The sequence below is a fragment of the Alternaria arbusti genome (genome assembly GCF_024043155.1).
Source record: "Alternaria arbusti strain BMP 1465 chromosome Unknown scaffold_24, whole genome shotgun sequence".
Lineage (NCBI taxonomy): Eukaryota > Fungi > Ascomycota > Dothideomycetes > Pleosporales > Pleosporaceae > Alternaria > Alternaria arbusti.
In genome coordinates, this window is record NW_026249964.1 from 164,242 (window position 1) to 177,205 (window position 12,964).

General features: G+C 54.4%; 7 protein-coding genes across 7 annotated transcripts; 5 read left to right on the forward strand and 2 right to left on the reverse strand.

Annotated features, from left to right (window-relative positions):
- Positions 1–764: 764 nt before the first annotated feature.
- Positions 765–1,531, forward strand: J4E86_010686 (uncharacterized protein; the record flags this gene model as incomplete). The annotated part of the gene is made up of 2 exons (XM_051451182.1): positions 765–848; positions 902–1,531. The coding sequence occupies 2 exons, from the start codon at positions 765–767 to the stop codon at positions 1,529–1,531; spliced, it is 714 nt and encodes a 237-aa protein (XP_051297652.1).
- Positions 1,532–3,302: 1,771 nt separating this feature from the next.
- On the forward strand, positions 3,303–4,016 carry J4E86_010687 (uncharacterized protein; the record flags this gene model as incomplete). The annotated part of the gene is made up of 1 exon (XM_051451183.1): positions 3,303–4,016. One exon carries the CDS (start codon positions 3,303–3,305, stop codon positions 4,014–4,016), a length of 714 nt encoding a protein of 237 aa, XP_051297653.1.
- Positions 4,017–4,628: 612 nt separating this feature from the next.
- J4E86_010688 (uncharacterized protein) lies at positions 4,629–5,609 on the reverse strand (the record flags this gene model as incomplete). The annotated part of the gene is made up of 1 exon (XM_051451184.1): positions 4,629–5,609. One exon carries the CDS (start codon positions 5,607–5,609, stop codon positions 4,629–4,631), a length of 981 nt encoding a protein of 326 aa, XP_051297654.1.
- Positions 5,610–6,625: 1,016 nt separating this feature from the next.
- On the forward strand, positions 6,626–7,746 carry J4E86_010689 (uncharacterized protein; the record flags this gene model as incomplete). Its single annotated transcript, XM_051451185.1, has 3 exons — positions 6,626–7,046; positions 7,098–7,484; positions 7,538–7,746. 3 exons carry the CDS (start codon positions 6,626–6,628, stop codon positions 7,744–7,746), a joined length of 1,017 nt encoding a protein of 338 aa, XP_051297655.1.
- A 279-nt stretch (positions 7,747–8,025) lies between these two features.
- On the reverse strand, positions 8,026–8,871 carry J4E86_010690 (uncharacterized protein; the record flags this gene model as incomplete). The annotated part of the gene is made up of 2 exons (XM_051451186.1): positions 8,026–8,685; positions 8,743–8,871. The coding sequence occupies 2 exons, from the start codon at positions 8,869–8,871 to the stop codon at positions 8,026–8,028; spliced, it is 789 nt and encodes a 262-aa protein (XP_051297656.1).
- Positions 8,872–9,380: 509 nt separating this feature from the next.
- J4E86_010691 (uncharacterized protein) lies at positions 9,381–10,719 on the forward strand (the record flags this gene model as incomplete). Its single annotated transcript, XM_051451187.1, has 4 exons — positions 9,381–9,467; positions 9,520–9,890; positions 9,939–10,350; positions 10,399–10,719. 4 exons carry the CDS (start codon positions 9,381–9,383, stop codon positions 10,717–10,719), a joined length of 1,191 nt encoding a protein of 396 aa, XP_051297657.1.
- Positions 10,720–11,607: 888 nt separating this feature from the next.
- On the forward strand, positions 11,608–12,826 carry J4E86_010692 (uncharacterized protein; the record flags this gene model as incomplete). The annotated part of the gene is made up of 3 exons (XM_051451188.1): positions 11,608–11,940; positions 11,997–12,154; positions 12,220–12,826. The coding sequence occupies 3 exons, from the start codon at positions 11,608–11,610 to the stop codon at positions 12,824–12,826; spliced, it is 1,098 nt and encodes a 365-aa protein (XP_051297658.1).
- Positions 12,827–12,964: the final 138 nt, after the last annotated feature.

Sequence of the window (12,964 nt, forward strand, 5' to 3'; positions counted from 1 at the left end):
ACTCGTGGGGAAGCGAGATTCGTGGGTTCTTGGTAGCTTTGTGAAACGGAAATGAAAGGGCGGGTAAGCACCAAGCGGCAGCCGCTATCTCGACGTCACGACGACTGGTAGTGCTTGAATGCACACAAGATTTGATTAATTTGGTAGCCCGTCACACCAGCGCGAAGGCAGATTGTGCGCAGCGGCGGTCGAGTTCGGGCAGGATGCTGTGTGAAAGCGTGACTGTGGAGCTGGAAGGCATGACGAAGGTGACGGAGCGGATACCACAGTCGAGCGAGTCGCGACGAGAAAGCTGGTTCGACATGTGAGTTGTACATGCAGCTTCGGATATCGGCCCTGGGGTGTGGTTGGCGTGGCTACATCATAAGGTAGGAGCGCTGGACGCATTGGCCAATGGGCGCGCAGGGGACCGGTCGTGCATTCCGAGTTTCCCTGCTCTGGCGGCGATCGTGGAGTCTCTGTGCCTGGGCTTGGCTGCTGCTCCCTGCTCGCGCTAGTTCCGCTACTGACGCGCCAACCCGTCACCCAGCCCGTTGCAGCCTCCTGTTTGCGCGCAACTTCACTAACCAGCCACGGCCCAGCCCCGACTGTTTGTGTTATTACGATATAAACCCACTCGAGCTGCCCCCTCTTCCAATTCCTCATCCAGCATCCTCAACCTCAAGCACCTCTCAACTCACCTTGACTCACCCTCACTTCGATACCTAGTATCCTACTTCAATATCCTCTTCACCAAAAAACTCTCTCCCCCACCCACAGTCAAGATGAGGTCTTACGCCGTTCTCGCTGCCACCTTCGCCGGTGCTGCTCTTGCCCAGGACATGCCCATGCCCAGCGGTGACTGCGCCGTAAGTGTTCCCGCTGCCACTGACTATCCCGACCAATGCTAACAGTCGCTTAGAACCTGTGCATCAACAACATGGCCACCATTGCCCAAACCGAGTTCCAGTGCGAGAGCTCCGACATCAGCTGCTTCTGCACCCAGTCCAACTGGGCTTACGGTATCCGCGACTGCACCCGCCAGGCCTGCGACGCCGACCAGTCTGCTTCCGCCGTTCAGTGGGCCTACGCTCGCTGCGCTGGTGTCGCTGCCACTGGCTCTGGTACCCCCGCTGCTCTTCCCATCTTGACCTCAGCCGTCGCTAGTGCCACCGCTGTCCAGTCTGATGGCTCAGCTGTCACCTCCGTCATCACTTCCGTCGTCAGCGAGGCTTCCAGCGCTGCCTCCAGCGCCGCCTCTGGCCTCGAGAGCGTCACCTCTTCCATCGCCTCTGAGGTTAGCTCTGCTATCAGCTCTGCTAGCGGTGCTCTCGCTTCCGCCAGCTCAAGCATTGCCTCCGAGCTTGCTTCCATCACCGAGTCCGCCGGCAGCGCTGCTTCGTCCGCTACCGACTCCGCTGGCTCTGCCCTTTCCTCTGCCACCGACGCTGCTGGCTCCGCTGCCTCCTCCGTCGCTGATGGCGCCGCCGCCAAGGCCACTGGCATGCCCATGCTCGCTGGTGCCGGTATTGCCGCATGGCTCCTGCTCTAAGCGTCTCACCTTCACGTCTGAACCAAGGTCCTCGCTCGATGGAGTAATGTGTATAATGACTGGTAGCATCGGGTCGGTAATGCGAGGCGGGCTTTGGATACGTGGATGCATGGCGCAGCTTTCTTTTATTTCCTAACGAACACTCACGCGAAGGCATAATGATAATGACGGATTCATTGTGCCTGGGCGGTCTTTTATGACTGCGATTGATACCCCGACATGGGAAATGGATGGGCCATTAGCATTGGCTCCTGTAGATAGTAACTCAATGATAATTTCTCACGACATTACTTTTTCCATCTTGACTGTGTTGACACTTACTGATTTTTGTCCTCTTTGCCCTCGTGTCACCGCCCTCGGGACAACTGTGTAACGAACTGTGTCCTGCAGTGAAGCGCTCGCCATGAACACGTTGCCCAAACCCACATCGCGTTGAGCTACACAGCTCGCGCCAAGCATACGTGGCACACTGTCACAGCAGCAATTGGCGCAAGTCACGCAATGACCACACTGGCAAGTAAACAAGTCGACAAGTAAGTCAATCGCGCAACTCAAGACATGTAGTCAAAGACATGAAGTCAACTTAACCTCCAGCCTTACCCTCCACTTTTATCCTTTTCCGCCCCAGCAGATCGCCAGCATCAGCCTCAGCCCTGTGGGGGCGCGTTTCTTCTCCCACGCTCCGCGATGCTCCGCGGCCCCATATATGAGGGTTTGTGCGTCTGTCGTGCTTACCATCCCCATTATTCCAGCAGCTACTTCTTTTTCTGGGGAAGTGCTGACGCGTATGTACCGGCCGGGTGCAGATCGTGTGTATCAGATTGCGGGTGATCAGGAGGGTGTTGTGGGGACTACGGGTAAGGCAGGGACCATGTGTTTACGAGACTGTTGCAGAACGTTGCGGAACGGTGTCAGTGCATAGGCGGGCGGGTGTGGATGCGGGGACTGGACTGGGTTGAGGTCCGCGGAAGATGGTGGTGACGATGGTGGTGGGATGGGTAGGCTGGTGGGAGGGATGGTGGGAGGGATGGCCGAGGGATGGTGCGTGGGTGGCTGGCTGGGCTTGGGCGGTGGGAGGGGCCGCGGGCTTCCGGTGAGCACGTACTCAGCATTGCGCACGAACATGGGATGGAATTATTGCAACCTTAATGTGTAGTTGGTGTTCTAGGATCAGTATCTTTATGTAACTTTGGTTTGGCGCGATGGATAGCTGCGTTGGTCGGAGCTTCGTCGTTGCCTGGATACTTGGTTCCTGCCTTATGAGCAATACGCTCAATAGTTCCGGCCTAGAACTGTCTGCTTTGGTTCTACCCTCATGATGCAGCATGCTCTACTATACTCACTTATTTCGATCATGTCGCAGCTCTTGATCTAGGCGTTGCGAATGCGCCATACCCAAGGTTTTGTTCATTGGCGATTCATTTGTTCAAGAGCCTCTGTGTTGGTAGCAGTGTACCTTAACGACGAACATCAGGGAGCGTTAAGAGGACAAACTCTGTTAATTTGTTAGCACAAATAGTAAGATGTCTTAAGACAGGTTTATTACTGCGCAGCGAAAGCGTAGTACGAGGGACATTACCCTCTCGCTAGACTTGGCCACCTACGTTGGGGAATGAAAGAGACGAAGCGTTCATGGGTACAAACATTCCATCACCCGACTATACCCCACTAACAAGCATTGCTTCGGGACACGAATCTCAACTACTTCTACTCCCAATCTAAGGCCTGTTCTGTGCGGACCGCACAGCAACTCACTACTAGAGATACAATCATGTCGACCGAAACCGAGAAGAATGACGCAAAGACGGAGTCGCTACTAGACGCGTCAACGCCAACGCCTGTGGACGCCGTCATTTCTGAGCCCGAGAAAGATGCAACTGCCGATGTGCACCTTGTTGAGAAGAAGCTAGAAGGGCTCGCAGTCGGATTAGTTACTACTAAAATCCAAGCAACAGGGTCCACAGGTGATGATTCGGAATCTGCACAGGAACAGAAGCCTTCGATCTCGCATGTTAACGAAGACTCCACGACAGGCACTCAGCTCGGAAGCGGTGATCTCAAACCAGACTCTACGCAGGACTCGCAAAGCGAGTACCTCTTTCGACCACCCCAAACAATATTCAGCTCATTCCGTAGCACACACCGATCCCATTCCTACGAGCAGATGGTGTCCCGCCAACCCTCCAGACGCAAGTTCGAGAATAAGGACGATGTTCGCGATATTCACGATCGTAGCTACCGAAACATCCTAGATCCCCGGGGAGGTACACCAGAGCGCCTCCTGACTATCACTGCCCAACAACTATATGGTTCCAATCCACCAAGTTTGGAAGAACTTCGTGTTAGCGATTATGCTCTTGGCCTCATTAGACCCTTATCGTTAGGTGGTACACCAAAGCAGTCATCGACGGCCGATACTCCACGTCCTATCAACGATGACGAGCCAGTCGATGGAAAGCCAGCACCGCCTACAGATTGCGGCTGATTCGGTAGTAAATTGCCTGCTGCTTCCTCACCTAATCCATGGGGAAAGCCAGCAGCTTCGTCACAGTCTAGCTTGCCCAAAATTGCGAAGGAGTTAGCTGGTGAACTGACGGTTGAGCCAACCAGCTCGACGAGTGTCTTTGGCAATACATTCATTCCATCGCCAGCGACGAGCAAAAATGCAGACTTGGGAACACGTTCAGGCATAGGCGAGGTCTGGCAGAGACAGTGCAATCTTTGCCCCACTGTTCGTAACTTCCATTCTGCCGACGATCGTCTGGCTGCAAGTGACCTATGCGAAGGGTGTGAGACAAAGAGGAAAACTTCATGTTAGCTCTGCAGCAACAGTGACCCGCAAGATGAAGTAAATCTTAGGTAGATTTCTGAGGAGTAGAATTGGCGGGTCTGGTAGCACAGTGAGAACGATGGTGTATGGTGGGGGTCTCGCGGCTTCAAGCGACACGTTGTTAAGAGAATGAGTATTGAACCGATTTGATGAGACCAAAAAAAGAACTGAATTGCATCGCGGGCCTGTTCGGCACTCCGCGTCATCTATATACCCAAACGCCATGGAACAAAGGAAACTCGTTAACCCAGCAGACCAACCGCTGGTCTACCACTTCAGCTTCTTGTCCTTGCCGATGAACTCATCAATGATATCCAAGTAGTACTCCTTGAGGTCCTCGACCTTAGGCACCTCATCGCTCTTGCTGTAGAGGTCATACGGGTTGAACGCCTTAACAGCATCCAGCATGCGCTCATCCTTGCCGTTCATCATCCACTTGTACGCACCACCCGTGTGCCATGGATAGAAAGAGTGATACCTGATCATCGCAAGACCCTCATCAGGGATACTGCTCTGCTCCTTCATGATATGGTAGAGGTACTCGTCGTGGCCCCAGCTCAACATGACATTATCCATGCCGCAGCCAGGCGTGTAGATGCCGTGCTCGGTGCTGTAGATGTCGTCCTCGTAGTCTGGGTTGTTCTTGAAGGTGTCCGGGTAGATGATCTTGGGGGAGTAGGCGCAGCCGACGGGGAATGTGTCGCCGACTACGTCCCATTGGCCCTGCGCGTCGAAGAAGAAGAGGAGCTTGCCGAGGTCGTGGATCAGGCCCACGAGCTGGAACCAGCGTGGCTTGCCGTCGCGGCGGATGGCTTCGGCGGATTGGAGGAGGTGCTCGATTTGCGAGAGCGAGGTGTCGGGGTCGGATTCGTCGATGAGCGTGTTGAGCTTCTCCATTGCTTCCCAGATGGTCATCTCGGCGCGTGTCTTGCTGTGGAAGGCGTTGCGCGCTTTGAGGTTGTAGGCGACGGTTTGCTTCTCGTGTTGCTCGCGGTAGAAGTTCTTGACGCGGTCGCATGCTTCTTCGTATTGGCGGAATTGGGTCTTGTCCTTCTCGGCATCGAACTCAGATTGCTCGTAGATGTCCTTTTCCTTTTGGGTTGCGGTGCCGTTCTTGACCTTCATGGCGGCCTTGAGCACGTTGACGTCGTCGATGGCGTCGGAAGTCGCCTCGAGGGCAAGACCATCGCGGTGGTCGTTGAAGTTCTCGGCCACGTTGGGCGTCTCGAAGATGGCGCCTGGTGCCATGGTGTGAAAGGGTGGTTGGTGAAGATGAGGGGTATCTTAGAAGTATACAAAATGCGACAAAGCTCTAGGCTATGGAGTGATGTTTGAAGATGTAGATGAAATATGGTATGATTGATGTGTATTCGAGACAAGATGAGAGGAGTACTTATCCTTTCCGTACCTCGATACGACGCAGCATGGTATTGCCAGAACTAGCAAACATCATCACTTCCGAAGTAAGCCCAGCCTGAATATCTGGAGTCAGATTTCTCATCGTCTCCATCTTTGAGATCCACTCGTGGAGGTCACTCCGCACTACGTAGGGCCGTCGTAGGCTCGAACAAAGATAAGTCTGCACCATGAGGCAATTCTCCCCGTTTCGGGAATCTGCCGTTGAGCAATCGGAGCGAGATCTGGGGTTCTGGAAAGGCGGCTAAGGGTCCAGTTTGGCATTCCGCCCGTAGTGGTTGGTTAGTTGCGTTAGATCTGCCGTGGTTCGGTGGGCATGCATCGTGCGCGTCTCTATGGGGTTGAAGGGTGCAACTTTCGCCGCTCGTGTCTCGGAACGGCAATTCTCGCCGCCCCAACAGCCGATGGGTTTTTCACCTCGTCGTGAACACTCGGAAGGCTGCAGTAGCCCGGAAAACGTGCTGCACTATGACGCTCCAGCTGGCTCCAAATCCAGCCCCTCCAAGCACGTGACGCTCGGTGCCACCTTCCCCGACAAACCCCACGAACACGTTGGCTTTCCTGGGCGTCGTCTCCTGCGAAAATTTCGCGTGAGGCTGAAGCGCGTCGAGCGCGTATCAGAAGCCTCCCCGGACCGAAGCTACGCCGGCGGGGGACGCATGGCGGGGCAGCATCGGTCCTCGGAATGAATTATAGAGTCAATCACGATTGACGTATGTCCTGAGCCATGCCAGAAGCGTAACATTCAGCCACAATATGGAAGCTTCCAAGCAATGCGAGCAAGCCTGCCCCTGGCCTGGCCAGCAACACCCCACTGCTACTAATACCCAAGTAAAGCCGGAGTCGCGATGAATCCCGCCCTCTCCAAGTTTATGCTCAAGAGTACACCCAAGAGTATCCTCAACCCACAGCCCGAAATGAATACCGCTATCCCTCTCAACACTGGCGCGACCATCCCCGCCCTGGGTTTGGGAACGTGGCAGTCTGCGCCTGGCGAGGTGAAGAAGGCTGTTGTCCATGCCATCGAAAGCGGTTACAGGCACATTGACTGCGCCTTCTGCTACCAAAACGAGGATGAAGTCGGCGAGGCGCTTCAGGATGTTATCTCGCGCGGAATCGTGAAGAGAGAGGACTTGTTCATTACCAGCAAGCTCTGGTGCACATTTCACACTCGCGCTGAGGAGGGTCTGCAAAAGAGCTTGGACATGCTCAAGACACCTTATGTAGATCTCTACCTTATGCACTGGCCTGTTCCCATGAACCCCAAGGGTAAGTCTAATGTCTTCAGACAAGACGAAAATAAGACTAACAAATGCGCAGGCAATCACCCCCTCTTCCCCAAGCACGAGGACGGCTCGCGAGACATCGACACCTCCATCACCCACCAAGACACATGGAAGAACCTCGAGAAGCTGATCCAATCACACCCTGACAAGGTCAAGGCCATCGGTGTCGCCAACTACTCCGTCAAGTACATGGAGAAGCTCCTGAAAATCGCTACCATCGTCCCCGCCGTCAACCAGATCGAGAACCACCCACTATGCCCACAACAAGAAGTCGTCGACTTCTGCAAGGAGAAGGGCATCCACATCACAGCCTACAGTCCGCTCGGAAGCACAGGCTCACCACTCTTCAAGGACGAGGGCGTCAACGAAGTCGCAAAGAAGCACAGCGTCGGCCCTGCCGTTGTACTATTGAGCTACCACCGTAAGTCTCACCCACCCAATTCCTCACACCCACATTACTAACGCATCACAAAGTCGCCCGCAACTCCTCCGTCCTCGCAAAATCCGTAACCCCATCCCGCATCGACGAGAACAAGAAGCTCATCTCCCTTGACGACGAGGATATGCAGAAGTTGGAGAAGATTCACAAGGAGAAGGGTATTACCCGCTATGTATACCCGCCATTTGGTGTCAACGCTGGGTTCCCGGATAAGCCCGAGGGCATGGATCTCAGCGGACCTTGACTGTTTGGGGAAAGCAAGTTGTAGGTTGTGCATGTAGGATAGGAACAAAAATCTATACCCAACAAGACATTGGAATTCGCTGAAGATGTCTCACTCAAACTCAGTGCTTCAGAGAAATAGGGAATCACAATGCCTTGAGACGGTTCGTGTGATGAGATGAGAAGTCAAGTCAACAAATCCCTTGATCCAAGACTAAGTTTTTTGTCCATGCAAGTTACTCAAGAAAACATGCCATTAAAACCTGTCCATCCATCCACTCCCACCAACCTATCTACGAACCTACCTACCCATCCATCCCCCGTCAACAGTAAGCACCTCCCCACTAACATACGCACTCGCCGCGCTCCCCAAAAACACCACCGCGCCCTTGAAATCCTCAGGGCTCCCCCACCTCCCCGCCGGAATGCGACTCAGAATACTCTCCGCCCTCTTCTCATCCTTAATCAACGCCTCATTCATATCCGTCGCAATATACCCCGGCGCAATCGCATTAACACTAACCCCTTTACCCGCCCACTCATTCGACAGCGCCTTGGTAAGCTGTCCCACACCCCCTTTACTCGCCGCATACGCCGGCACCGTAATCCCGCCTTGGAAGGTTAGGAGGGATGCAACGTTTATGATGCTTCCGCGGCGACCGAGGGGCAGGTCTGCGGGCTGAGATAGCATGTGTGCGCCGACGTCGCGGCAGAGTTGGAAGACGGAGGTCAGGTTTACTTGCAGGACGGCGTCCCAGTCTTCGTCGGGGAATTGGTGCGCGGGGTGTCGCTTTTGGATGCCGCCGCAGTTTAGCAGAATGTGGATTCTGTGGCCGTCGGCTAGGATGGTGGGGATCAGGGCGGTGATGGAGGACTTGGAGGAGAGGTCGGCTGTGTAGATTGTGGCTTTGCGGCCGAGGGATTCGATCTTTTGTTTTGTGGTTTGGTTGCTGGTGTCGCGCTGGGGGGAGGGTTGTTAGTGGGTGGAGGGGATGAGGAGAGAGGGGAGAGGGCGTACTTGGACGAGGAGGATGTCTGCTCCTGCTTCTGCGAGGGCGAGGGCCATGGATTGGCCAATGCCTCGCGTTCCGCCTGTTACGAGGGCGGTTTGGCCCTCGAGCGAGAAAAGCTGCTGTACGGATGCCATGTTGTGGACTTGGTAAGTGTGGTTCGGAATGCTGTTGGAGAGGAATCAGAGCTGAGGTAAGGAGCAAAAGGTTATTTGATAGTCTAAAAAGACAAGCAACTCGAGCAACCAACTTCAGAAATCTAGCAAGAGGCAACCAAGAAGTTTGAAAGCCTGCGGCAGAAGTCGACGGCTTTTCCTTGCAGCGCGATGTTGGGGCAGCTCGGAACTGCCTCGGAAAGCCAACCCCACCACCCCAAACGAGGCGTCGGCATCTGATGTCCCGCCATTTCAAACGCCGAAGGTGGAATTTGTCTCCATCTGTTGCTGTACTATGAGGCAAGGCGCGCCGAGTGTCTGGCGCGTGATAGCTTCCGATGCTTTGCGAGCTGAACTGATGCTCCAGCAACCTTCTCCCTCACTTCACAGCTTCAACCTTACATTGCCGTTAAGCTGAACGTTACTATAACACGCGTGTTAAGCTTCACTTGTACATTCATACTTCCGAGTGCACTACGAACCACGACAACATGTCCTCAGAGAGCAAACCAGACGTTGCGCAGGGCGCGAGAAACATCCGCGCCTCAGTACTTCACGGAGCAAAAGATCTGAGAATCGTATGGCCAACATAGAAGTCCCCCAGGCCTGCAGACACTAACATAAAGCCAGGAAAACCGCACTCTCTTCCCACCGTCCCCAACAGAGCTTCAAATCAGCGTCCGCAGTACCGGTCTCTGCGGTTCAGATCTTCACTACTACCGCCACTACCGCAATGGCGACATCATCGTGCGAGAGCCCATGTCGCTGGGCCACGAATCGGCTGGTGTGGTTGTAGACGTAGGTTCAGAGGTGTCGGGTTTCAAAGTCGGAGATAAGGTCGCGCTGGAAGTTGGACAGCCGTGCGAGAACTGTGAGAGGTGTAAAGAGGGGCGGTATAACATCTGCAAAGGCATGAAGTTCCGGAGTAGTGCAAAGGCGTTTCCGCATGCTCAGGGTACGCTACAAGATCGGATCAACCACCCGGCTGCTTGGTGTCACAAGTGAGTCTCGATTACAACGTGGTTGTTAATAGTGCTAACGATGAACAGGCTACCAGAGGATATGTCACTGGATCTAGGAGCCCTCCTCGAGCCTCTCAGCGTCGCCATCCAAGCATCGAAACGCGCACAACTAGCACCAGGTTCAACCGTGTTAGTTTTTGGAGCCGGAGCTGTAGGCCTACTTGTGGCAGCCATGGCAAAGATATCAGGTGCTGGCACCGTGGTGATAGCAGACATTGACGCTGGGCGAGTGCAATTCGCCGTCGACAATAAGTTTGCGCACCACAGCTACACAGTGCCTATGAAGCGTGGAAGCACAATAGAAGAGCAGCTGGATATCGCGAAGGAAGTAGCTGCCGAGGTCGGAAAGCTGTCCAAGGAGAGTGGTGGTGAGATTGGCGAGGTAGATGCCGTATTCGAGTGCACCGGCGTACCGTCATGTGTTCAAGCATCGATATATGTAAGTTCGCCCGGCGTAGTTGAGTCGACAGAATACTAACAGCTCCAGGCAACACGACCCGGCGGCAAGGTTTTGCTCATCGGCATGGGCACGCCCATTCAAACACTACCAATCTCCGCAGCTGCACTTCGTGAGGTCGATATCCTTGGTGTGTTCAGATATGCGAACACGTACCCCACTGGTATCGAAGTAGTGTCAAAGACAGGCGATGACTACCCTGCCTTTGCCAAGCTGGTAACACACACCTACAAGGGCTTGGGGTCGGCAGTCGAGGCATTCGAGATGGCCGGAAAGACCAAAGACGATAGCGGCAAGCTGGTCATCAAGGTTGTGCTTGAGACTGGTGAGGAAGAGAAGTCGAATCTTTGAAGTAGTCAGTAAAAGTTGGTGTTCATATGTGTAGAACGATGTAGCAATAGAGCGATGCAGTTGCGATCTCGATCTTGTTCGACGGACAACAGAAATCCGGTCCTATCTTTCCCTCTCAGCACTCATTTTGGTGTTGGTAAACAAGTGACGTATGCGGGGAAGCACGGCGGTATTCCAGCCTCAAGCATGTGAACTGTCGCTAACCCTCTCCTTCTTTCACCCACGCACCACGGCCCCAGCCTTCCCCATCATCGCCATCCGTCTCCACAACGCGAAATCTTCGCATCACAACCCCAGAATTAGTGAACGACCTCCCATCGCAAACCGGCCTTTTTGCGCGGAGTAATTTCGCCCTACCCGATCGAAAGAGGAGATTTTCCCCATTCGCTCAACTCGGCCTTTTGTGCCTGGACGCGACGCGACTCCGCGCGTTCCCCACACTTTCCACTTTCCGTCAACTCAAGATGCATTTCTCCACAGCGCTTTCGCGTTCCGCATCTGCCATCGACGTAATGCCCGTGCCGATGATCCGGTCCAGACATGGCATGTGCGGCTCAGCGTAGAGAAGTTCGCCGCATAACCTGGGCCTTGTACCGGGGGGAAAGAATGACGGGTGGCTTCAAGATGCAGTGATGGATATTGATTTACGCGGATGGTAGGCAGGACGAAACTCGGCGACTGGATATGGAGGAGCAGCTGCTTTTGCGTGTTTGAGCCTAGTTTGGACCCTGAGAGGAGCTTTGACCAAGGTAGGATTCTGGGGGATTGAAAGTCGGTGTATTCCCGTAGGTGCTCAGTCGAGCATATATCTCCTCGCTCTTACTGTCTAGCTCCTCCGAATCTTATCCCTCTCAAGCAACTCCCTTCCACCCTCACACGTCCACCACAATGGCACCCGCGATCCGCAGACTCCGTATTGCCGTCGCAGGCCTCGGCCGCATGGGCGCTCGCCATGCCAACCACTTCCTCCACCGCACGCCCAAGGCTGAACTCGTAGCCGCATTCACACCCGCTGAGAACGAAATTGCTTGGGCGAAGGAGAATCTCGAGCCATGGGGCGTCAAGATCTACACCGACTACGACGAGATGTTGAAGCACGAGGGTCTCGAGGCTGTCTGTGTAGCTACCGTCACCACAGTACACGCCGAGCAGACAATCAAGGCGATTGAAGCCGGAAAGCACGTGTTGTGTGAAAAGCCGCTCAGCACAAAGTTGGACGTGGTATGTATCTTGTCCATCCTGTGTCCTGAGGGTCTATAACTAATCGTACTATCTAGGTCCACCAAGTCCTCGACACCGCAAAGCGCAACCCGCACGTCAAAGTCATGTGTGGTTTCTCCCGCCGCTTCGACTCCTCCTACCTCAACGCCTACAACATGACTCTCAACGGCGACATCGGACGACCCACGATCCTGCGCTCACAAACCTGCGACAAGTAAGCAACGACTCAATTTCCCCCAAACACACGCACAACACGCTCTAACCCGTCCACCCCCACAGATACGACCCCTCGGGTTTCTTCGTCGCCTACGCCGAGTTCTCGGGCGGCATATTCGTCGACTGCAACATCCACGACATCGACCTCGCCCTATGGTACTTCTCCGCCGAAACACGCGGCCGCACCCTCCCCGTCGTAAAATCCGTCATGGCCGTCGGCGTCACCGCCCTCGAACCCGACCTAGCCAAACACGGCGACGTCGACAACGGCGTCGGCGTCGTAGAATTCCACAGCGGGCAAATCGCCTACTTCTACAGCTCGCGCATGAACGCCCCTGGCCAGCACGACATGACTGAGATCATCGGCACAAAGGGCAAGTTGGCTGTGAATTCAAACCCTATGACGGGTTTGCTGGAGAGCCATATGAGCAATGGGATTAATAGGGAGATACCGCAGAATTATTATGAGCGGTTTGAACAGGCGTTTGTGGAGGAGGCGCGGCAGTTTACGGATGCGGTGCTTGAGGGGGGTGAGGTGCCGGTTGATTTGCAGAGTAGCATGGAGGCGGTTAAGATTGGGGTTGCGTTGCAGGATAGTTTGAGGAGTGGGAGGAAGATCTTTTTCGATGAGAAGGGGGAGAGGGTGGAGGAGGCGAGGGCGAAGTTGTAGGTGGGGCTGTTGGGTTGCTGAGAGTCTTGGGCAAGGAGATGGATGTAATATCGGATCACAAGTATGATCGTTAGATCGTACAATAGAGTACTGGTGCATGGCCTGTCACCATGTCACAGCATAAAAGACGCAAGCAAT